This window comes from Mobula birostris, chromosome 3 (genome assembly GCF_030028105.1).
Source record: "Mobula birostris isolate sMobBir1 chromosome 3, sMobBir1.hap1, whole genome shotgun sequence".
NCBI lineage: Eukaryota > Metazoa > Chordata > Chondrichthyes > Myliobatiformes > Myliobatidae > Mobula > Mobula birostris.
Window position 1 is genome coordinate 165,879,328 of NC_092372.1, and position 25,574 is coordinate 165,904,901.

Genomic DNA, 25,574 nt, shown 5'->3' on the forward strand with positions numbered 1-25,574 from the left:
CTGTTCCACAGTCTTTCAGTCCATCTGAGATGAGCTCGGGCCCAGAGAACTCGCCGGCATTTCTGCATAGATTTGATGTATGGCTTCCTCCTTGCGTAATACAGTTCCAAGTTGCATTTCTGGATGCAGCGACGGACTGTGTTGAGTGACAATGGTTTTCCGAAGTACTCCCGAGCCCAGGTGGCTATAATTGTCACAGTAGCATGACGGTTTCTTAGGCAGTGCCGCCTGGGGGCTCGAAGATCACGCGTATTCAACAGTGGTTTCTGACCTTGCCCTTTACGCACTGAGATGTCTCTGAATTCTCTGCAATCTTGCATTGAGAAATGTTCCTTTTGAACTGACAAACAATTCTCTCACGAATTTTGGCACAAAGGGGTGAGCCACGGCCCATCTTTGCTTGCAAAGACCGAGCCTTTGATGGACGCTACTTTTATACCCAGTCATGATACCTCACCTGCTACCAATTAGCCTGCTTAATGTGGAGTCTTCCAAAACGGTGTTACTTCTATATTCTGTGCACTTTTCAATCTTATTTTAACTCTGTCCCAACTTTTGTTGAGTGTGTTGCAGCCATCAAATTCTAAATTTGTGTATATTTACAAAATATAATTAAGTTGGTCAGTAAAACTATTGAAAATCTTTTCTTTGTACTTTTGTCAGTTAAATAAAGGTTCACGTGAATTAACATATCACAGATTTTTGTTTTTATTGCATTTTGGAAAATATCCCAACTTTTCTGGAAATGGGGTTTGTAAATTCCCTGGCATTATCATATCAGAGGATCTCTCCTGGACCAGCACGCAAATGCTACTTGAAAGAAGCCTCTACTTTCTTCGAAGTTTGCGTAGATTTGGCATGTCTTCTAAAACTTTGACAATCTTCTATTGATGCACAGTGGAGAGTATTCTGACTGATTGAATCATGGCATGGTATGGGAACACCAATTCCCAAGAGTGGAAAAGCCTACAAAAAGTGATGGATACAGCCCAGTCCAACACAGAAAAATCCCTCTTCACCTTTAGGTACATCTTTGAGGAGTGCTGAAAGTAGCACACATTATCAAGGATGCCCAACACCCAGGTTGTACTCTTCTCTTGCTGCTGACATTGGGATGTAGATCGAGAAGCCTTAGGCCCCACACCAGCAAGTTCAGGAACAGATACCACACTTCAACCATCATACTCAACTTTGCTCACCTCAACACTGGACTGATTCAACAGTACCTTAAGATGTGTGAGCAAAATTAGGTCACTCAAGATTCATCATTTATTATCAAAGAATTTATAAATTGTACAACCATGAGATTTGCTTGCTGTCACAGGTAGCCACAAAGCAAGAAACCTGAAGAACCCAATTAAAGAAAAAAAAGAATAAAAAATATCAACACTCAATGTGCAAGGGAAAGAAAAAAAAACATGCTAACAATTGAAGTGAACAACAACAGAATTCCAAACCAAAACTGAGTCCTCTGATCCGAACCCTGGAACAGCCCAGAGTTGGCCCAAAGCCGTGCTTATTAGTTCATCATATTAGAGGGCACAGAGCACAGCAGCTGGGGCAGTCTTCATAGCATCAGCACCATGGAGATGACCATCGTGGAAAACGAGCAAAGTTGTCTCTCATCCTGATCGACAACCTGTCTTTTCGGTCTATCTGGGCCAGTGTTCAAATTGACCAAACAACAGAACAGTGAAAGGTTCCGGCGTCCTGGAGAGAGGAGTGAAGATCGCGGAGAGTGAGCAAAGTTGGCTCTCACCTCCGATCTGGGCTGGCATTTAAAATGTCTAAGCAGTGTATTGCACCTCAGACTAGGACCTGGCTGCAGTGAAAGGCTCTGGGCCTAGACTATGTCACCCAGTGACTCGCTCCAGGCCCAGACTTCACAGCCCAGCCTGAAGCTGCTCTCAAACTCTTCAAATCAGCTCGGCACCCAAATCAATCCAACCTCACAACTTGGCTAGTTGAACAGGCATCAGAACTTCTCTGCCCAGGCCTCAACTTCTTTCGGTGCCCAGAGCGATGTCCCAAGTCTGTTCTATGGGCATCTGAACTCCAACTGCAATGATTCTGCAACACATCATTTCGGCTCATCCCCCAAACTCACCTCGCCATCGCTTGCCCCTTCGCTGTTTGTGGCAATAATTTAACACAATGTACCTTAGAAAAGGTCTTCTTAGTGATATTTTTAGTCAGATTTCTTAGCTATTTGACTACCAAAAGCTATCACTCACGTTTGGTAGCGATATCTTAACCTGAAGTTCATTTGGGCTATTGAGTCTGCTCAGTTATTCTATCATAGCTGATTTGTTATTCCCCTCAACCCCCTTCTGCTGCCTTCTCCCCTTAACCTTTGATACCCTTAATGATCAAGATCCTATTAGTGTCCACTTTAAATATATGCAATGACTTGGTCTCCACAGACATCTATGGCAGTGAATTTCACAGATTCACCACCTCTGGCTAAATAAATTCTTCCTATCTCTGTTCTAAAAGGGATGTCCGTGTATTCTGAGGCTGTGTCCTCTGGATTTGACTCTCCCGCTTTTGGAAGCATCCTCTCCACATGCACTCTATCTAGGTTTTTCAATATATAGTAGGTTTCAATGAAATCTTACCACCCCCCCCCCATTTTTCTAAACTCCAGTGAGCACAAAGCTTGAGCACCTGTACCCATAAGTTAACCCTTTCATTCTCAGGCTTATTCTCATGAGCCTTTTCTGGACTTTCTCTGCCAGCACATCCTTTCTGAGATGAGGGGCCCAAAGTTGCTCACCAGATTCCAAGTGCAGTCTGACCAGTGCCTCATAAAGCCTCAGCATTACATCCTTGCTAGTCCTCTCAAAGTAAATGCTAATATTGTATTTCCCATCCTTACTACCAACTCAACCAGCAAGTTAACCTTTAGAGAATTTGGCACTGGGACTCCCAAGTCCCTTTCCATATCTGATTTCTGATTTTTCTTCCTGTTTCTAAAATAGTCCACACCTTTACTCCTTCTAGCAAAATGCAAGGCCATACACTTCCCTAAACTGTTTTCCATCGTCCACCTCTTTGCCCGTTCTGCTAAGATGCCAAGTCCTTCTGCAGGCTCCCTGCTTCCTCAGCACTACCTGCCCATCTTTGTATCGTTCCACAGACTTGGCCAGAAAGGTTTCAATTCCATCATCCTGATCATTGACATAGAACGTGAAAAGGAGTGGTACGGACACCAAACACTGCAGAACACCACTCTTCACTGGCAGTCAACCGAAAAAGCCCCCCTTTATTCCCACTCTTTGCCTCCTGCAAGTCAGCTAATGTTCTAGGCATGCTAGTTCATATCCTTCCTGTAATCCATGGATTATTACCTTGTTTAGCAGCCTTATGAGCAGCACCTTCTCAAATCATGACATGGTTATGTACCGTGTTGTATGACATGGGTGATCATGGTCTTTCCATGACTGTGATTGTTCTTGGCAATTTTTTCTGCAGAAGTGGTTTGCCATTGCCCGCCTTCTGGGCAGTGTCTTTATAAGACGTGTGACTTCAGCCATTATCAACACTCTTCAGAGATTGTCTGCCTGGCATCAATGGTCACATAACAGGGACTTGTGATGTGCACCAGCTGCTCATACGACCATCCACCACCTGCTCCCATAGCTTCAAGTGACCCTGAACGAGTGGGTTAAGTAGGTGCTACACCTTGCCTAAGGGTGATCTGCAGGCTAGCGGAGAGAAAGCGAGCTTTACACCTAATTTGGTAGAGACATCTCTCCACCCCGCCACTCGAACCTTGTCAAAGGCCTTCGGAAAATCCAAGTAAGGAACATCCACTGACTGTCCTTTGTCTACCCTGCCTGTTATTTCCTCAAAGAACTCCCAGCAGATTTGTCAGACAATATATCCCCTTAAGGAAACCATGCTGACAGGCCTATTTTATCATATACCTCCAATAACTCTTTGTTCTCAGTATTTTGATTTGCGTGTTTATTATTATTTGGTGTTTTTTTTCTGTATTTGTACAGTTTGTCATCTTTTGCGCATTTTTTCTTTGTCAGTCCCTGTGCTTATCATTGATTCTGTTGTACTGCTTTGTTCTACCATGCATGCCTGCAAGGAAATGAATCTTAGGGTAGAGTCTGGTGAAATACTATGATTATTAATTTACTTTAATCTTTGATATACAGCAGATGCAAATAGAGGCCTTCTACTTTCACTTAAGTTTCAGATGTTTTTTAAACTGAACACTGCACATGTCTTATCTTCTGAGCATTAAACCAGCATTTATTCACCTCGGCTAAAGTTAATTTCAAAGATCATTTAAAAAATTTTTTTTTCACCTTTTGCTATACCACTTGCACATATCCTTCATTTTTAAAAAATTAATTGTTTTAATATATTCTTGCTACCTAATTCCATTATAAATGACAATGAATTATTAAAGTGATGAATGGAGACAAGGTGTCATTTTAAACTCTGATAATGAGTCAAATGTTTCTCAGTCAATGTATAGATAGAATTATTACACTTTACTCAGGATAAGGAAGGATAAAATTAGCAGAATTTCCTGTTCTGGATCTGAATGCAGTGATATTTTTGGAAGTGCCCATGTGTGGGTGTCAAAGGAAAACAGCATGATGACTTCCAGTGAAGGTCCTACAGTTGAATAGCTTCCCGTGTCACAAACAAGTAATGGGAACTTTCTGCAGACTGTCCAATGCACATTGTGCAGGAATTGACTAAGAAATCTATGCCTGGAAGATGACAGACAAAAAAAATCAGGAAAATAAATTAACAATGAATGCACGTGAATATTCCATGTTTAAAGTTTGTACATCTGTATATCACAAATTGAAATGAATATGCCAGAGGCTCTAGGATGCCTCCCAAAATCCTGATAATTTATTTTAATACCCTTATCACATAATGAATGTTCTTTTCATTTGCAGAGTATTCAGGAAGTATCGGGTTATGTCCTCATAGCCCTCAATAAAATTTCAAGGATCCCTCTGCAGAATCTTCGGATTATCCGAGGCCACCAACTTTACGACGACAAGTATGCACTAGTCATTTTATCGAACTACGATCAGGAAGGAGTCAGTGGGCTTAGTGAGCTGCCCTTACAGAATCTCACAGGTTGGTTTATTGCCTCTTCGTATGCTAACTAAATTGTGTCTTTTTGCTTAATGTTTTAATTTTGGAGAATCACTGGAAGCTTACAGTTTAAAACGAGGCACATATTGTCCAGGTGAGGTCTGTGCAAAGCAATCCAATCCCTTTTCTTCTTGTCACTGTGCATTCTTCCCTCTCAGGTACCTTATCCAGTTTTGTTTGAAATACCATGATTGAATCTACCTTCACTACTCTCCCAGGCAGTGTAGCCCACATTCCAGCTACTCACTGCACACAAGTTTATTCTTTCCTCCCATTTCACTTCTGGTTCTTCCGCCAACCATATTCAACCTGTATTCTCTTGTTCTTAAGCCTTCCATTTGTGGAACTGATTCACCTCTAACTACTCTGTCCATAACCTCCCATGAATCAATTGTTCAGGAATCCCCATAATTTGGCAACCAGTTTAACTAGTGCTCATTTTCATGCTCCTATTAATAAAACAGGACTCTGGTTCCTGTGCTCCCATTAACATATTCTCTTTATTCCAGCAGGACCCTGGTTCCCATACACAATTTAGTGCCTGAGCTCTGGTTCCCATGCTCTGATTAACACTGTTAGGTCCCAATTCCTACATTCCATTTAACATGCGAGGACCCTCTTTCTTTCCCCCCAAGGTGCCCTTGATATGTACCAGGTTCACTTTTTTAAAAAAATTACACCAATCTGTAACAGTCTGAAAAAGTGAATTGTAAGTATGTTAGACTATTAATGTCAATGATTTCCAACACATCTGACACAAAATGTGTCCGGAAAAATCCATCAGTCATTATTGCACCACTAAAATCCCAAGCATGACATATTAAGAGTATTTGTATATAGCCGCCCCCTTCAAGTTCAAGGAGTAGACTGCAGCTTTTCTAGTCTATATGTATGTTAAGCCCCACATCCCTAAGGTCATTATATGTATTTTTTCTCCATTCTCTCCAAAGCCTTCACACATGTTGTGCCAAGACTTGGATACAATACTCCAGCTGTCACAAAACCAAAGTCTTATCAAAGTTCATCGTGCCTTTACTCTTGTAGCTTCTTCCTCTATTTAAGCTTCTTCTTAACATAACCCTCGCTTACTGTGCACTTTCACTTTTTTTCTACCTTCGGTTTTCCATGTACCCATGCCTCCTCTGGAATTGAGATAGCTGGCTTATATTGACTGTCCGTGTTCTTAATACTGGTCTGACACTTTGTATTTTTCAGTGCTGTGTTTCATCTGTCACTTGTGAGCATATTCTACCAGCCATTCACTGTTCACTTCCAAATCTGTCTTCTGTAAATGAGTGACTGTCCTGTGCACTCAAGTCCAAGTTGCGTGGCAAAGACGAGGTCACATTTGTAAGTCATGTTGCAGTAAGCACAGAAGTGTCTTGGTCTCTATTTGGGATGGAGAAATGGGGAGAGGTGAATGGTTGCACATAGGGAGAAACGTCAGTATGAAGAGAAACCACTCACAATTAAAGACATCTTATAATCATCAGAAAATAAGAAATAGAACTAAAAGTAGACCACTTGCAACCCCCACTACCACTCCAGTCACCACCTACTTTATTCATTAATATCATGGCTGACATTTTACCTTAATTCCACTTGATCTCTACCTTCCCAATTCCCCCCATCTCCTAGTCTGTTCCTATGAGTGTGTAGTTACCAGTTCATTCAAACAGGTGCTTTGGCCCATCTAGTCTGTGCCGAACTATTAATCTGTCAAGAGCTATCGACCTGCACCTGGACCATAGTCCTCCGTAACACACCCACCCCCCCCATGCATGTACCTATCCAAATTTCTATTAAATGTTCAAATGAAACCCGATCCACCTCTTCTGTTGGCAGCTCGTTCCACACTCTCACCTTTCCCTAGTGAAGACGCTTCCGCTCATATTCCCCTTAAACATTTCACCTTTTGCCCTTAATCCATGACTTCTACTTCTAGTCTCACCCAACCTCTGTGGAAAAAGCCTGCTTACATTTTTTACATTAATTATGTCCCTCATACATATGTACATACACCCACACACACCCCCACGCCCCACACCTGAGTCTACATCCAAATCACAGAAAACTTGGGTAATATTTTTCGGACACAGTGGCAGGTTCTCCCCTCTCCAGTAGCATAGCAGAGCGATCCTCAGCAATCAAAAGGCTGGCAGCCGTTGCTCATCCTCCACACTCGCTTCAGTCTCCCTCGTTGCTTTAATCGCCAAAATGGAGTCGAACATCAGCTTGCGTCCCACAGCCAGCCCACCTTGAGGTTTGTGTATGCTGCCTCTGTCTCCCAGAATCCCCTTGGAGACTACAGAGCACTGGAATATCCAAACAGTCTCCAAACAGCAAATCACAGGCTCCAACAGATCCAAAATCAGATCCAAGACAAAAAATAAATGTGAAAGACGTAAAGAAGACAGAAGATGTTGAGCAAAAGAGCGTTGTACTCAGACACCATCTTGACTGAAATAGTAGCTCCTAGCTTGCTGAAGGAGTGAAATAATTTCCTTTTCACTCCTGACTGTTTCTGGCATCTCCAAGCCTGAATATTTGAAATCACAGTGAGCAAAACAATTCTGAATTGTCTTGCTGCTTATTTGTCATCAACTATCAGTGACAAAAATCACTGCCTTTTGAACACAAACACAGCAACTGATGCTGTTTTAAAAACTGTCCGCTCCAAGCATGGGGAGGTCTTTATCAACCACACAAGTGCATGCAACTAGCATTAGTTAGAAACTGGTCAGCAACAATCTCCTCTCCTGATTGAGTAGTATAGTGTCCCAAATAAACAAAAGAAATCCCAGCTACTTTCTCAATTTATTTTTGTTCCTTAAGAGTTGTCACAAATAAGCGGCTGTCCCAATTACCTGATGGCTCTATTAACTGGAATCCGCTGTACTTTAACTCATGAAGGGTGATGTGCCAAATGCTCTCTTTACAACCCTATCTACCTGTGATGCCACTTCCCAAGGATTATGGTCTATATTCCAGGACCCCTCTGTCCTACTCCTTGGTCCCCTACCACACTCCTCGGTCCCCTACCACTCACCATGCAAGGCCTACCCTGGTTTGGCCTCACAAAGTGCAACATCTCACATTTTCTTACATTAGATTCCATCTGCCATTTTTCAGCCCTTTCTTCCAGCTGGTCCAGATCCTGCAGCAAGCTTTATTAGTCTTCCTCACTGTCCACAATGCCCAGATCTTGGTGTCATCTGCAAATTTGCTGATCCAGCCTACATTATCATCCAGATCGTTGATGTAGATGACAAGCAACAACAGACCCAGCACTGATACCTGCAGCATACCACTAGTCACAGGCCTCTAATCAGGGAGGCAACCATCTACTACCACTCTCTGGCTTCTTCCACAAAGCCAATGTCTACTCAAATTTACTGGCTCATCCTGAATATCAAGCAACTGAACCTTCTTGGCCAATGTCCCATGCAGGACCTTGTCAGAGATCTTGTTAAAGTCCATGTAGACAACATCCACTGCCTTGACTTCATCAGCTTTCCTGGTAACTTCCTCAAAAAGACTCTTAAAATTGATTAGGCACCACTTACCATGCACAAACCCATGTTGACTCTTCCTAATCAGTCACCTGTTTATCCCAAATACTTGTATATCTAGTCCCTAAGATAACCTCCAACATCTTTCCCACTAAAGCTTGATCTTTCAAACTTTCCCATTTATAGCTGGCCGTGAGAGTAACTCAGTGTTGACAACAGTGAGCAGTATCTCCTAAACGGCAGAAAGAAGGTGTGTGCCAGTGGTCTGAAATTGCTTCTCCAGGAGTTATCACTTAGAGGACAGATTGCAATCTAGCTGGGTGATGGAGCGCTTTATACCTGTGTTTCTTGAAATAGAAACTTCATTCAGACAGTTGGCTAGCTGCCTTTAAAAGAAACGTAAATCAGCATCTTATCTGAAATGTTCAGCTCTGCAGTATCACCTGTGAGGTAATGTTTAACTGCTGCAGTTCCCTGTACTGTCCACTCGTGTGTTACTAGTCCTGTGTTGCTAATGCCTATCTGGATAAGAACCATTTTTGATGTATTCAACAAGCATTGGAGCTAAGGGCAACCCAGCAACCCAGCTGGTTGAGATGCTACCTCACAGTTCCAGCAACCCAGCTGGTTGAGATGCTACCTCACAGTTCCAGCAACCCAGCTGGTTGAGATGCTACCTCATGGTTTCAGCAACCCAGCTGGTTGAGATGCTACCTCATGGTTCCAGCAACCCAGCTGGTTGAGATGCTACCTCATGGTTCCAGCAACCCAGCTGGTTGAGATGCTACCTCATGGTTCCAGCAACCCAGTTCAATCCCATCCTCTAGTGCTCTCCATACAGAGTTTGCACGTTCTCCCAGTGACGAGATGGGGTCTTCCCTAGATTGTTCTGTTTTCATCACACATCCCAAAGAGTTGTAGAGTGTAATAGTTAATCGGTGGCTATAAAGTCCCCCTAGTGTGTGTGTGTGGGGGGGGGGGGGGGTGTAAAATCTAGGAAGTTGATGGGATTAGTTTGTCAGATGTGTTCAGGAAAAATTTCTTAAGCACTACATAGGAGTCCCAACAAGAGAGTGTGCAATACTTGATCTACTATTAGGAAATGAGACAAGGCAAATAACAAGTTTGTGTAGGGGAACACTTTGCATCTAGTGATCACAATGCCATTAGTTTCAAAGTATATATGCAAAAAGATAGGTCTGGTCTGCAGGTTGAGTTTCTAAATTGGAGAAAGACCTATCTTTATGATATCAGAAAGGATCTGGCAAGTGTAGATTGGGGCAGGCTGTTTTCTGGCAGAGGTGTACTTGGTAAGTGGGAGGCGTTCAAAAGTGAAGCTTTGAGAGTATAAAGCATGGATGTGCCTGTCAAGGTAAAAGGTAAAGATAATGGGTGTAGGGAACCTTGGATTTCAAGAGATATTGAGATCCTGGTTGAGGAAAAACAAAGGGAGGTGCCTTGCAGTCATAGGCAGGTAGGAACAAATGAGATGCTTATGGAGTATAAGAAATGCAAGAGAACATTAAATAAAGAAACTAGGAGGGCTAAAATGCAGCTAAAAGGCTGCTCTAGCAGGCGAGGTGAAGGAGAACCCTGAAGAGTTCCACAGATATGTTAAGAGTAAGAGGATTGCAATGAACAAATTGGTCCTCTGGAAGATTGGAATGGTAATCCATGTGTGGAACCAAAAAAAATTGGGAAGATCTCAGCTGCACTTTTTTTTGCATCTGTATTTGCTCAGTAGATGGGCACAGTCTATCGAAATAAGGCACATTGGCATGAACTTCATGGACTCTGTACAGATTACAGAGGTAATGTTTGCTGTCTTGAGGCAAATTAGGGTGGATAAATCCCCAGGGCCTGATGAGATGTTTCCTTCGACCCTGTAGGAGGCAGTGCAGAAATTGCCGGGGCCCTAGCAGAGATACTTAAATCATCCTTAGTGATAGGTGAGATGCCAGACAATTAGAGAATAGCCAATGTTCCGCTGTTTAAGAAAATAAGAGCCAGTGAGCCAAACATCAATAATAGGAAGGTTACTGGAAGGTAGTCTAAGGGACTGGATATATAAGTATCTGAATAGACATGGACTGATTAAGGATAGTCAGCAGGGTTTCATGTATGGTAGGTCATGTCTAACCAATCTTGTAGAGCTTTTTGAGTAAGTTACCAGGAAAGTTGATGAAGGCAAGGCAGTAGATGTTGTCTACATAGACTTCAGTAACATGGGAGACTGGTCAAGAAGGTTAAGTTGCTCAGCACACAAGATGAATTAGTAAATAGGATTAGACATTGGCTTTGTGGGAGAAGCCAGAGAGTGGTAGTAGAGGTTGCATCTCTGACTGGAGGCCTGAGATTAGTGGTGTGCTGCAGAGATCGGTGCTGGGTCCTTTGTTGTTTGTCATCTATATCAATAATCTGGATGATAATGTGGTAAACTGGATCAGCAAGTTTTCAGGTGACACCAAGATTGGGGGTATAGTGGACAGCGAAGAAGACTATCGTGGCATGCAGTGGGATCTGGACAAGCTGGAAAAATGGGCTGAAAATGGCAGATGGAATTTTCTGCAGACAGGTGTAAGGTGTTGCATTTTGGTAGGACCAACCAGGGTGGGCCTTACACAGTGAATGGTAGGGCAAAGAGGAGTGTGAGAGAACAAAAAGATCTGGGAATACAAGTCCATAATTCATTGAAAGTGGTGTCACAGGTTGATAGCATCATGAAGAAAGCTTTTGATGCATTGGCCTTCATAAATCAAAATCAAAGAGGTGGGATTTTATGTTGAAGTTATATAAGACATTGGTGAGGCCTAACCTGTGTGCAGTTTTGGTCACCAACCTACAGGAAGGATGTAAATAATTTACAAGGAAGTTGCTGGGGTCTGGAGGGCCTGAGTTATATGGAAAGGTTGAATAGGCTAAGGCTTTATTCCTTGGATTGTAGGAGAGATTTGATAGAGATATACAAAATTATGAGGGGCCTAGATAGGGTAAGTGCAAACAGGCTTTTTCTGCTGAGGTTGGGTGGGATTAGAATTAGATGTTGTAGGTTAAGGGTGAAAGGTGAAAAGTTTAAAGGAAACATAGAAAACTTCTTCACTCAGAGGGTCGTGAGTGTGTGGAATGTGCTGCCAGCACAAGTGGTGCATGTGAGCTCAATTCTAACATTTGAGAAGCTTCGATAGGTATTTGCATGGTAGTGGGTATGCAGGACTATAGTCCCAGTGCAAGGTCAATTGTAGTAGGAAGTCTAAATGGTTCAGCGTGGGCTGAAGCGGCTACTTTTGTGCTGTACTGTTCTATGACTCTATGAATGTAGAGAGAATGATTAGAGGGACGCTAATGGGAGAATGGTGTTGCTTCGTGAACTGGCATGAACTCGATGTGCCAATGTAGCCTCCTTGACTGTACAGTAGGTATGGGAGTGATAACAAGAAAAACTCCTTCCAGAGTGCAGAACATCTGATTTTTTGCGGCTTGGAATCAGTAGGTTAAACCTTGTTGATTTCCTGTTTGTAGTGATCTTCATTAGTGAATTAATGTCTGTGAAAATAGAGCACTACAATGTTCAGCTCGTCTCAGGGTAAGTTGTCCGCAAAGATATAGGCAGAGATGGGGAAATATGAGAAAAGGACAGGAGACAGTAAGTATACTTGCAGCTGTCCACCATTTCTTCCTTCTCCTCTAACCTTTCCAAAAGTATTGACTGAGACCAAGAGACTTACCTGGTTTTTGTAACAGGTAGACTTATGTGCATGCTAGAAGCTTTCCAAGTTTGTTTCTAGCTTTAGCTGATTAACTAATGCTAGTCAAGCCTGAGAAGTAATTTACGGGAGGGAAAATTGGCCAGCACTGCTGAATTCATGAGCAATATTAACTGCACGTCCAGTCTGTCAATCAAGTTAATAGGTTTCTGAGATGCCAGGTGGAGAACTGATGTGCCTCTAGTTGTGTGTTCTGCTCTGGGATTTAGTGCACATTCTGGGTCGTCGAGCATCATTCCACATGTGGTACAGACAGACACGCTAACCGTAGCAGGTCTGGATACTGTTAAAAGTGCCTCATGGTCTTTGTGAAAAATCAAGCCAAGGGCCTGCACTGTGGGACCAGTGGGAAATTATTTGTTCCCTGTGTTGGGTACATCCCATAGTTCCTTACATCTGGATAATTGTTTGCACCTGTGGCTGCTGGTTCCAATGAACATTGGTGTAATTTTTTAATGCTTTTGTGCTAGCTTTATGTGGTTTTTGTGGATAAGGAGTCTGGCTTTTCTGATGGAACTGTTCATGCAAAGAATATTTGAATTGTGATGAGCATCAAGTCTGGGGTAAGTGACTCAGTACCAGTAGCTGAGGAGATGGTATGTCTCTTGACCACATGCATAGAATTTATGGTTGGTAAAATCAAGTTCACCTGTGTTCCCTGCATGTACTTACTCTCAAACAGCTTACTATTCAGTTCACGTGTAGTGGCAAAGCTGGATAACAATACCTCATCCTGGAGCATGTGGTAATCTAGGGTAAAGTTCAAATCCCACTATAGTCATTCTAGAATTTTAACTTATTTCATATTTAGAAATAAAATATTCTAGTAATAAGTTGATACCAATAAAAAGTGGCTGTGAAGTTGTTGGATTTGTATTAAAAGCCTAACTAGCTTACAAATTCCATTTCAAGTGAGGAACATGTTATTCTCCTGATTCACACCAGCATAGTTAACCCTGAAATGTCCTTTGTACAAACTACTGAATTCTTACCAAATCACTTCAGGAGAATGAACATTGAATGGGTATAAACATGATTTTGCCAGAAATAACTGGAATTGAATATATTGTGATTTACAATCATTTTGTAGCCATGCTTTGAGTGACATACTTTTTTTTTTACCTTTCAGAAATTTTATTCGGCACAGTGAAATTTACTTCAAATCCTCAGCTTTGTTACTTGCAATCGATTCATTGGGATGATATTCTAGAAGACAGGGAGGCGCCTAGCCTAGCCGTTAATTTCACTGCAGCAAATTGTAAGAAATAAGTCCGCTCTTACCAAATGATTATGGTGCTATTCAGTAGGTTATCATAGTAAAACAGAAACCTAGTTAAGTTTATAACTTACAAGCTCTGTATTATAGATGTTCAGTAATTTGATGATTTTGTTTTACCCTGTTAACTGTTATATACACATTTTATTTTCTCATCCATCTACATGTGATCATTAGTGACTACATTGAGTATAAATTTCTGCAAATGAAAATAGATTACAACTTTGTCTTTCACACCAGAATCATTTATACTCTTGTAACATGAAGAATAAGCTACAAAATCATGAGGGGGACAGATAGGGTAAATGCATGCTGTCTTTTCCCCACGGTTGAGAAATCAAAAACTAAAGGACACAAGTTTAGGGTGAGAGGGGAGAGATTCAATAAGAACCTGAGTGGCAACTTCTTCATGAAGAGGGTGTTTAGAATGTGAAATGGGCTGAAGGGCCTATTTGCGTGCTGTATTTTTTAGTAAGCTGTCAATGTTTTGCTTTCTGGCTTTTCCCCTTAATGGAGAATTGCAAAACCAAAAAGAGGAGTTTTTTAAAAAATTTGTCTGGTCTCTCCTATGTACAGTGGTACTCCCAGGCACTTTGTAAGGATCATGGATGATGAAAAAGGAGAAGGTGGAAAGTGCCGTTAATCAATAGGATCTGCAGGAGAATGGGTGAAAAGATGTCAGTGGTGGGTGTGTGATATAAAAAAGGCCAGTATAGGTCAGCGGTATGAGAGACCATGTAGAAAATTGTGGAAGAAACTGTGGGTCACATAACAACATTATGGCTGTGGATGGAGTGTATTTTGTTAAATGCAAAAGACCACCAAAATGTTGGGTATGCTGGCTGGACCAAGGGGCAGTGTCTGTTCATTATGTTGGATGTTTATAAATCTATTGTTTGGAACAGTTAAAGATTGGAAAGACAACACTGAGCGTGATGCAGGGCAGTGGTTCCCAACCACTGGGCCGTAAAGCATGTGCTACCGGGCTACGAGGAAACGATATGATTTGGCAGTATGAAACAATATGAGTCGGCTGCACCTTTTCTCATTCCCTGTCACGCCCACTGTTGAACTTGAACGCACGCGAGGTCATCAGTCGGTTATTAACCTACAACTACTCGATGAGTAAAAAAACAAATGTTACTTGAGAGTTTCTCTGGAACCTCTTCCAGAGAAGAGGTAGGGGACATAAAAGGCCTAACGATGATGATAATGCAGAAACAGTTGAGGCCGAGACAGCAAAAAAAATGAAAGCTTCCTTCAACAGGAAATACGACGAGTTGTACATAAGATATAGCTTAAATGCGACCGGTGACTTGCACGCTGCAAGCCCCCTGTGTGTGATATGTGGAGACAAGCTGTCTAATGAGGCAACAAAGCCCTCAAAACTGCTTCGGCACCTTGAGTCCAAGCACCCTGCACTTTAAGACAAACCCATTAAGTTTTTTGAGTGGAAAAAATGTGAGCAAGCGGAATCAGAAGCACGTGCTGAGAGCCACCACCTCCACAAATACATAAGTCTCCTTTTCATTGACTACAGCTCTGCCTTTAATACCATCATTCCAAATAAACAGATTCCTAAGCTCCAGAACCTGGGCCTTAGCACTCAGATCTGCAGCTGGACCTTCAACGTCCTCACAGACAGGACCCAGGCTGTAAAAATAGGGGGCAAGCTCTCCTCTACAATTACTCTGAGCACCAGTGCTCCACAAGGCTGTGTACTCAGCCCCCTGCTGTACTCACTGTACACCCATGATTGTGTAGCCAAGTTTCCATTGAACTCAATATATAAGTTTGCTCATGACACAACAATTGTAGGCCGTATCTCGGGTAATGATAAGTTTGAGTACAGAGAGGAAATTAAGAACCTGGTGGCATGGTGCGAAGACAATAACCTATCCCTCAACGTCAGCAAGACGAAGGAATTGGTTGTTGACTTCAGAAGGAGTAGCGGACCGCACAACCCCATTTACATCGGTGGTGCGCAAGTGGAACAGGTCAAAAGCTTTAAGTTCCTCGGGGTCAATATCACAAGTGACCTGACTTGGTCCAACCAAGCAGAGTTCACTGCCAAGAAGGCCCACCAGCGCCTTTACTTCCTGAGAAAACTAAAGAAATTTGGCCTGTCCCCTAAAACCCTCACTAATTTTTATAGATGCACCATAGAAAGCATTCTTCTAGGGTGCATCACAACCTGGTATGGAAGTTGTCCTGTCCAAGACCGAAAGGAGCTGCAGAAGATCGTGAACATGGCGTAGCACATCACACAAACCAATCTTCCATCCTTGGACTCACTTTACACCGCACACTGTCGGAGCAGTGCTGCCAGGATAATCAAGGACACGACCCACCCAGCCAACACATTTTTTGTCCCTCTTCCCTCCGGGAGAAGGCTCGAGAGCTTGAAGACTCATACGGCCAGATTTGGGAACGGCTTCTTTCCAACTGTGATAAGACTGCTGAATGGATCCTGACCCGGATCTGGGCCGTACCCTCCAGATATCCGGACCTGCCTCTCAGTTTTTTTTTGCACTACCTTACTTTCCATTTTTCTATTTTCTATTTATGATTTATAATTTAATTTTTTAATATTTACTATTTTTAGTAGTTAATATTTGTAATCCAGGGAGCGGGAAGCACAGAATCAAATATCACTGTGATGATTGTACATTCTTGTATCAATTGTTTGGTGACAATAAAGTATAAATGCTGCGGCTCTGAGAGTGTTGTACTTCGTGGCTAGCCGTATTGCTAAGGCTAAGAAGCTTTTCACTGTTGGTGAAGAATTGATTCTGCCTGTTGCCAAGGACATGTGCCGTGAACTGTTGGGAGAAGCTGCAGCTAACAAGATGGCACAGCAAGTTTCAAGGAGTATCGATGACATAGTGGAGGACATCAAAGCACAGCTGTTGGAATGGCTTAACGAGTCACCATGGTATGCTATCCAGGTCAACGAGTCTACCGATGTTGACAACAAGGCAATACTGCTGGTTTATGTGCGATATATATTTCAAGACGATGTGCACGAGGATATGTTGTGTGCACTGTTGCTGCCAACTAACACAACTGGGGCAGAACTATTCAAGTCTTTGAATGACTGCATGTCAGGCAAACTGGACTGGTCATTCTGTGTTGGAATATGCACAGACGGGGCTGTAGCTATGACTGGACGGCTGTCTGGTTTCACTACCCGAGTCAGGGGTTGGTCCTGAATGCCAGTCTACACAGTGTGTCATACACAGGGTAAAGCTGGCTAGCTGAAAAATATCACCTGATCTTAACAGAGTGTTGAGTGACATTGTTGAAGTTATCAATCACATCAAAACAAAAGCCCTGAACTCACATCTGTTTGAGTAGCTTTGCGAGGAAATGGATGCAGAGCACAAACGCCTTCTCTTACACACTGAAGTTAGGTGGTTATCGAGGGGGAGAGCCCTGGCCAGGATTTTTGAGAAAAGAGAGCAGCTACAGAGATTTCTTTAAAGAAAAAGGTCACCACTGGCAGCACACTTCAGTGACGAGGAGTGGATAGCAAAACTCGCTTATCTGTGTGACATCTTCAACCTGCTCAATGAACTCAATTTGTCACTTCAGGGCAGAATGACAACTGTCTTCATGTTGGCAGATAAAGTGTTTGCTTTCAAAGCCAAACTGGAACTGTGGGGACGACAAGTGGACAGGGGCATATTTGACATGTTCCCAACATTAGCTGGGATTTTGGGAGAGACTGAGGCTGCACAATCCTTCTCACAGCTAGTGCGTGATCACCTCTCTTCGCTGTTGACAGAATTCGAGTGTTACTTCCCAACCGCAAATGACCCAAGACGTGCAAAGGAATGGGTCTGTGACCCATTTGTGAATGTCCCCGGTGAATCATCCATGTCAGCGTAGGAAGAAGATCAACTCCTCAAGCTTGCAAATGACGGTGGGCTGAAAAGTATGTTTGACATAACATCTCTGCCAACATTCTGGATCAAAGTCAGGGCTGAATATCCTGAGATAGCCACAAAAGCACTGAAAACATTGCTTCCATTTCCAACATCATATGTCTGCGAAGCGGTGTTTTCTGCAATGAATACAACAAAAACTAAATTGCAGAATAGACTAGATATAAGGAACCCCCTTCAAGTATCACTGTCTCCCATCACCCCTCGATGGGACCGTCTTGTTGCAGGAGAACAAGCCCAGAGTTCCCACTGATTCAGAGATATTGGCGTGTTGTAATGATTTTATATGTTCATATGAGGAAAATATGCGGTGTGTTTAATACCCAAACATTACTTAAAATGTTATGATGCTTTCGACTTATAAGTGACTTATAATTGACTTATCACTATATTCATGCGAGGAAAATATGCACTGTGTGTTTAATATTAAATTCATTAGATAAACCCTTTTAGAAACGAAATTGAGTGTATTAGCCACTTAAAAGGTGACTTATAGTTGACTTATCACTGATATTCCAGTCATGATTAACACCACCCCCCCCCCGCCCCCACCGTCGGCCGGTCTGCAAAAATATTGTCAATATTAATATTAAACCGGACCGCGGTGCAAAAAAGTCTGGTGACCCCTGATGCAGGGTTAATATTAGAACTGGCAGCAGGTTCATCCAGGTTCAGTGAAGGTGAAATTTTTGTTGCCGGCTGAATAAGAGGAAATCTTTTTGTAGAAGTATGGATATTAGTGATCTGTGGGATGGGATCGAACAACCGTCAAAGTCTGTTATAGAAAATACTGGACAAAATATTATGTTAGATTGATAATAAATTGAATAATGAAATGTGTCATCAGGACAAGCCAAGATGATAAGGAAACAAAGCTGTTGAGTGCATGTGATGAAGTAATTCAGGGATTAAAACTGTGCAGATGTAACTACTTCTTTCCATAGGACATTTGAAATGCATTCAACATCAGAAATGATTCTGAAAACAATATGCTCTTAATTATAAACCCTTAATTCAGTGGCCACTTTATTAGGTACACCTATACAGCTGCTCGGCCATGCAATTATCTAATCAGTCAATCACATGGCAGGGACTCAATGCATGAAAGCACGCACACATGGGTCAAGAGGTTCAGTTGTTGTTCAGACCAAACATCAGAATGAAGAAGAAGTGTGAACTATGTGACTTTGACCGTCGAATGATTGTTGCTGTTATACGGGGTGGTTTAAGTATCTCAGAAACTGCTGATCTCCAGGGATTTTCAAGCACAGCAGTCTCTAGAGTTTACAGAGAATGGCGTGAGAAACAAAAAACATCCAGTGAGCAACAGTGGTGGGCAGAAGAGCATTTCTGATCGCACAGCAAGTCAAACCGTGAAGTGGATGGGCTACAGAAGCAGAAGACCACAAACATACACTCAGCGGACACTTCATTTGGTACAAGAGGTACCCAAAAGCAGGAATAGTGGCTAACGGTCTAATAGGAGAGGTGATGGGCCACAACTCCTTCATTACAGGTGTAAAAAGAATTTAAAAGCAGATTGCAGCTTCATACTCCAATTCAGAGTATTAGTACTGTTTTCATTTGTAACATACTGTATGTAATTGATGTGTATTTCAAGAATTTGTTATATTACATAGTATGGCTTCAACTCATTCCAACAAATAATTCCTCCTGGCTGAGTGTTACTGCCTTCAAAATATGTTCTCTAGTTTGCCCTATCCCTGTTTATTAGCTTATTCAGGTAGCAGTACACAAGAGGCTCCAGAAATTATAACTTGCTTCAAAGATCATTCCACACTCATTTTGGAAAGTGGTGACTGCAACTGCCCAAACTTGCCTCACATCTGCAAGACATCGGGTCTCATTTAGCTGCAGTGTTTTCCTACCCTAAATAAGGTCTCAATTGCAACAATTTCTTAAATTTTAACAAATTGATATTATTCTTAAGGGTTTTTTTCACTGCTTCTGAAATCAATCCGAATAGTAGTGTAGCGCAGGAGTCTCCAACCTTTCTTGCACCACGGACCGGTTTAATATTGACAATATTCTTGCAGACCGGCCGACTGGGGGAGTGTTAATCATGACTGGAATATCGGTGATAAGTCAACTATAATTCACTTATCAGTGGCTAATACACTCAATTTCATTTCTAAAAGGGTTTATCTAACAAATTTAATATTAAACACACAGTGCATATTTTCCTTGCATGAATATAGTGATGTCAATTATAAGGGAGTTCCTTAGGTCCAGTCTATTCTGCAATATATTTTTTGTTGCATTCATTGCAGAAAACTCTGCTTCGCAGAGATATGATGTTGGAAATGGAAGCAATGTTTTCGGTGCTTTCGTGGCTATCTCAGAATATTCAGCCTTGACTTTGATCCAGAATGCCGGCAGAGATGTTATGTCAAACATACTTTTCAGCCCACTGTCATTTTCACGCTCGAGGAGTTGATCTTCTTCCCGCACTAACATGGATGATTCACCGGGGACATTCACAAATGGGTCATGGACCCATTCCTTTGCACGTCTTGGGCCATTTGCGGTTGGGAAGTAACACTCAAATTCTGTCGACAGCAAAGATAAGTGATCGTGCACCAGCTGTGAGAAGGACGGTGCAGCCTCAATCTCTCCCAAAATCCCAGCTAATGTTGGGAACATGTCAAGTATGCCTCTGTCCACTCACCGTCCCCACAGTTCCAGTTTGGCTTTGAAAGCAGACACTTTATCTGCCAACTTGAAGACAGTTGTCATTCTGCCCTGAAGTGACAAATAGAGTTCATTGAGCAGGTTGAAGATGTCACACAGATAAGCGAGTTTTGCTATCCACTCCTCGTCACTGAAGTGGGCTGCCAGTGGTGATCTTTTTCCTGAAAGAAATCTCTGTAGCTGCTCTCTTAACTCAAAAACCCTGGCCAGGGCTCTCCCCCTTGAAAACCACCTGACTTCAGTGTGCAGGAGAAGGCGTTTGTGCTCTGCATCCATTTCCTCGCAAAGCTGCTCATAAAGACATGAGTTAAGGACTTTTGCTTTGATGTGATTGATAACTTCAACAATGTCACTCAATACGCTGTTAAGATCAGGTGACATTTTTCGGCTAGCCAGCATTTCCCTGTGTATAATACAGTGTGTAGACTGGCATTCAGGAGCAACTTCTTTGACTCGGGTAGTGAAACCATGCTCGTTAAGCCGTTCCAACAGCTGTGCTTCGATGCCCTCCGCTATGTCGTCGATTCTCCTTGAAACAGTGGTAGCCGAAAGAGAAACCTGTGTCATCTTGTTAGCTGCAGCTTCTCCCATCGGTTCACGGCACATGTCCTTGGCAGCAGGCAGAATCAATTCTTCACCAACAGTGAAAGGCTTCTTAGCCTTAGCAATACAGCTAGCCACGAAGTACAACGCTCTCAGAGCAGCAGCATTTGTGGAGGTGGTGGCTCTCACACTTGCGACTGTTCTGCTTGCTCACGTTTTTTCCGCTCAAAAAACTCAACGAGTTTGTCTTTAAAAGTGCAGGGTGCTTGGACTCAAGGTTCTGAAGCAGTTTTGAGAGCTTCATTGCCTCATTAGACAGCTTGTCTCCACATATCACACGCAGGGGGCTTGGAGCATGCGAGTCACCGGTTGCATTAAAGCCATATTTTATGTACTACTCGTACGTATTTTCTGTTGAAGGAATTTTTCTTTTTCTTGCAGTCTCGGCCTCAGCTGTCTCTGTGTTATCATCATCGTTAGGCCTTTTATGTCCCCTATCACCTCTTCCAAAAAGCTCTCAAGCGACGTTTGTTTTTTACTCATCGAGTAGTTGCAGGTTAATGACCGACTGATGACCTTGCGTGTGTTCAAGTTCGACAGTGGGCGTGACAGGGAATGAGAAAAGGTGCAGCTGACTCGTATCGTTTTATATCGCCAAATCATATCGTTTCCTCGCGGCCCGGTAGCTCATGCTTTGCGGCCCGGTGGTTGGAGACCACTGGTGTATTGGTTAATGCAATGCTTTACAGTGTCAAGTAATTAAGTAAATTTAAAAATAAATGTGAATCGATTGGGGTTCAATTCCCACCACTGTCAACAAGGAGTTTGTACATTGTTCTAGCGACTGCGTGGGTTTCCTCCGGGTGCTCTGGTTTCCTCCCACAGAGACATATAGGTTAGAGTTAGTAAGTTGTGGGAGTCCTATGTTCGCTCTGGCAACATGGCAACAGTTGTAGACTGCCTCTAGCATACCCCGGACTATGTCAGTCACTGGCGAAATGATGCATTTCATTATGTTTCAATGTATATGTCACAAATAAAGCTAATCTAATCTTCAAAGCTTGATCTTCAATTTTTCCTTCATTTTAAACTCTGATTAGTAAGTTTGGTTGAATATTTTGAGAGAAGATAGTTTTTGCTAGATAGAGAAATTTGACCAATATTTGAATGAATTTCCTTATCATTGTTAGTTTTTTGATGTTTAATTATGTAACATTTTTTTGTTCACAGGCCCCAAATGTCATTCGCAGTGTCAAGAGGAAGCATGCTGGGGTCCAGGTATAGAGAACTGTCAAAAATGTAAGTGTTCTCAATTCAAATTCAAAAATGGTTTGGTAATTTCATGTTTTCAATTGGACTATTCTATGTGTTGCTTCTTACGAAAGCTGGTCTTTTCAAGCTCTCCTCTCTTATAGGCACTCATTCATTACATTTCCATTATTTGCTTTAAAGGTAGAATCTCCCACCCCCCAATTTTAGTGGTCTGCTAGTGATAGTGAAAGCAATTATCTTTAGAGAATCAGAATCGGGTTTATTACCAATGTCTTGCAAGATGTGAGATTCGTTTTACATAGCAGGACAGTGCAAAAGCAGAAAGCTGCTATAAATTATGAAGTAAACAGTGCAAAAATAATAATGAGGTAGTGCTCATGGACCATTTATGAATCTGATGGTGGAAAGGAAGAATCTATTCCTAAGTCGTCAGGTATGTACTCTAGAATGTCATTATGTCACAAATTGTTCTGATTGTTAACAAAGGTTGCTTACTTTAAAATATCTTGAATATTTATCCCTTTTTAAGCTGCCCTGCATCAACTGAAACTTTAATTGGAAACTTTAACTGGAAAATTTATTCCAAAAATGTTGACTTATTGTACAAGAACGGATTTGAGTAAGAGGTTAATCATGAACTGTGACTATTAACGTAACAGTCTTCCAGTAAGTTTCTGGCCAACGTTTTGAACTTTGTCAAGTGTCCAATATTTTGGACTTTACCAAATGCAGTACACAAAAGATATACAGGTTAATATATCCTACAAGAAATACATTAATCTTAATTCCATTAAGAGTACCCTCAGTTACTCTTTCTTAATCACAGAACACAAAGAGGCATTTTACCCATCAGAACGGTGTAAGTGTAATCTAACTCGTCCTATTTCCTCCCTGGCCCCATTAGATGTGCAAATTCTTTTCTTTCCAATCCTTATTCATCTGCACTTTGAATCCTATAATTGAATCTGCTTCCATTGCTATCCTCGGTGTATTCCGGAGTTTAATCCCTCACTGACTTAAAAGAAAAATACAAATAGATTATAAATTACCCAGTCAGACCTTCTAAATGCTTTTAAACAGCATTTTCTGTTCATTTTGGGTTTCTTTCTTTATTTTACTTTGCTTGTGTGACAGCTACTGATAGGTTTCCTGCTAACAAAGTTATTTTTGCACCTTAGCAGTAGTTTTCAAAAAAAAATCTTGACTCCTGTAAGTATTTATATATCTGTTTTTGTTACATGCTGTGGGAATATAAGATAGATAATGCACGTACGGTACAATGAGTTGATTATGCTAAATCAAAATGATAAGTAGGTAATTATGAGTGAAAACTATCAGACTTTATCATTTATAAAATCCTGAAATGCAATTTACTCATTTAAATGTGATGTTTTTGATTCTCAGTCATGAAAAGAATATGGGTTATTTATTTTTCCATGCCTATTGTTCATGCCTGTTCTACTATTCTATACATAAAGAATCAAATATTGTAGTAGGTGCAATATATATTGCATTTTGATGATGCCAGTAATAGGATTGATACAATTTGTACTCACTATTAAAAGTGATGTAAATGCTAATTGTTTTCTATGTCCTCAGTCACAAAGAAAATCTGCGCACAACAATGTTCGGGTCGATGCAGAGGTCCGAACCCCAGTGACTGCTGCCACAGCCAATGTGCTGCTGGATGTACAGGACCCAGAGAATATGACTGTCTGGTAAGAACACTCACTGATTTATGGCCATTAGGTGGAGTTAAATGAAATACAAATCTTACTTTCCTCCCTCCAAACTCACTGAGAATGTTCAGCTGTGCCATGGTGTGACAAAGGGCTAATGCCAGTCATGATCTTAAATGCTATTTGAATCATTATGGAATGAGTAGATTTAAGGGTAGGTTTTGGTCACCGACTGAAAAACTGTTCAAGAATGAAAGTGTAATACGATTATTAATGTGATTGTAATGTATGGATCTATTTCTTTTAGAGCAATGACTCCCCTTAGCGCTATGTATGAACTGCTCTCTGTGCATGCATATTGATCTGTTGTCTACACATGTGCATTGTTCTCTCCTCCTCTCTCTATCGCTGCAATGTGAATACACCAGTCAAAGACATCTCCTGCGTGTGTGCCTTGATACGTAGTTGCACAGACAAAATAAATTGGCGATGAGTATGAACCTGAATGTCAGAAAATACCACAAACTCCACCGACAGCTACAGGACGAGACTGTGAGAGGAAATAGTTAACACTGTGAATTAGGCCGTCACAGACGCCAACAAGGGGACACATGAGTACACTGCATAGTACACAGTGAAAGACACACAACTGGCAAAGTTAAACTGAAAATAGCGTGGCTATGGCTTTAGTCGGGAAAGTTGACAAACTCAATAATGCAAAAGAAGACTGGGAGTCGTACATTGCAAGGGTTGAACTGTATTGTAAGGCAAACAACATGGTTGAGCAGAAGAAAGCCCCCACGCTTCTTAGCTTAATAGGTGCAAAAGCATACAGTCTCTTAAGCAACATAGTAACTCCTGAAAAGCCAGCTAGCAAGACATTCAACAAAATTGTTACAATTTTACCAAATCCCTTGAGCCATGAGCAGCTGGTAATAGCTGAGAGATTAGATTTTACAAAATGAGCCAGTCAAAGGATGAAAGCATTTCTGAATACATTGCAGTACTGCATAAATTTTCCCAATACTGTGACTTTAGAGATGGACATTCTGATGCATTAAGACACAGGCTTGTACGTGGCAAGCATAGTCAAAGCACTCAAATGAGGCTACTGTCAAAAAGAGACCTAACCTTAGAACGGGTATTAACCATTGCAATATTGTTAAGAGACTGCAGCAAAGAATGTAGCAGAACTACAGAAAAAGAGGTTAGAGTGTAAAATGTACAAGATATCCCTGAATGGAGCAAAAAGCCAAAAATGTTATCAATGCAGCAAATCTTCCCATGATGCAAATGACTTGGTTCAAGGAAAAAGTCTGCAGAAAGTATCACGGCCAAGGTTACATAAAGAGAATATGGAAGGCAGACAAAAAGCACAACCTAAAAGAAAACCATACCAAGTGAAAAGTTTCAAACACAGAACTAAACAAATGCAGAAAGTGAACAAATGTAAAACAGAATCAGAAAACAGAGTCTGACAATGGTGACTGATAAATAGTATCACTGAAGTGGATCACAAAATCATGTGGTTCACAATAGATGTCTGGTATAAACTGAAAATGGAACTGAACACAGTGTCAGCTTTGCCTATAATTCCAGAGGCTGAATTCAACAGACTGTTTTCTAGGCTACCATTAGAGAAGATCTCAGCAATGCTAAAGAATTGCACAGGGGAGAAAGTGTCTCCCAAAGGCAAGCTGAAAGTGAATGTGATGTATGGAGGCCAAACACAG

At 41.7% G+C, this 25,574-nt stretch overlaps 1 protein-coding gene across 3 annotated transcripts in view; it reads left to right on the forward strand.

Moving 5' to 3' along the window:
- egfra (epidermal growth factor receptor a (erythroblastic leukemia viral (v-erb-b) oncogene homolog, avian)) overlaps nucleotides 1-25,574 on the forward strand; it is a 288,862-nt gene that overhangs the window by 178,579 nt on the left and 84,709 nt on the right. For all 3 annotated transcript variants that reach the window (XM_072253612.1, XM_072253613.1, XM_072253614.1), the window contains 4 exons: nucleotides 4,932-5,118; nucleotides 13,542-13,670; nucleotides 22,121-22,189; nucleotides 23,762-23,880. In XM_072253612.1, the coding sequence (XP_072109713.1) occupies nucleotides 4,932-5,118; nucleotides 13,542-13,670; nucleotides 22,121-22,189; nucleotides 23,762-23,880 (504 nt within the window). The remainder of the gene's footprint in view (nucleotides 1-4,931; nucleotides 5,119-13,541; nucleotides 13,671-22,120; nucleotides 22,190-23,761; nucleotides 23,881-25,574) is intronic.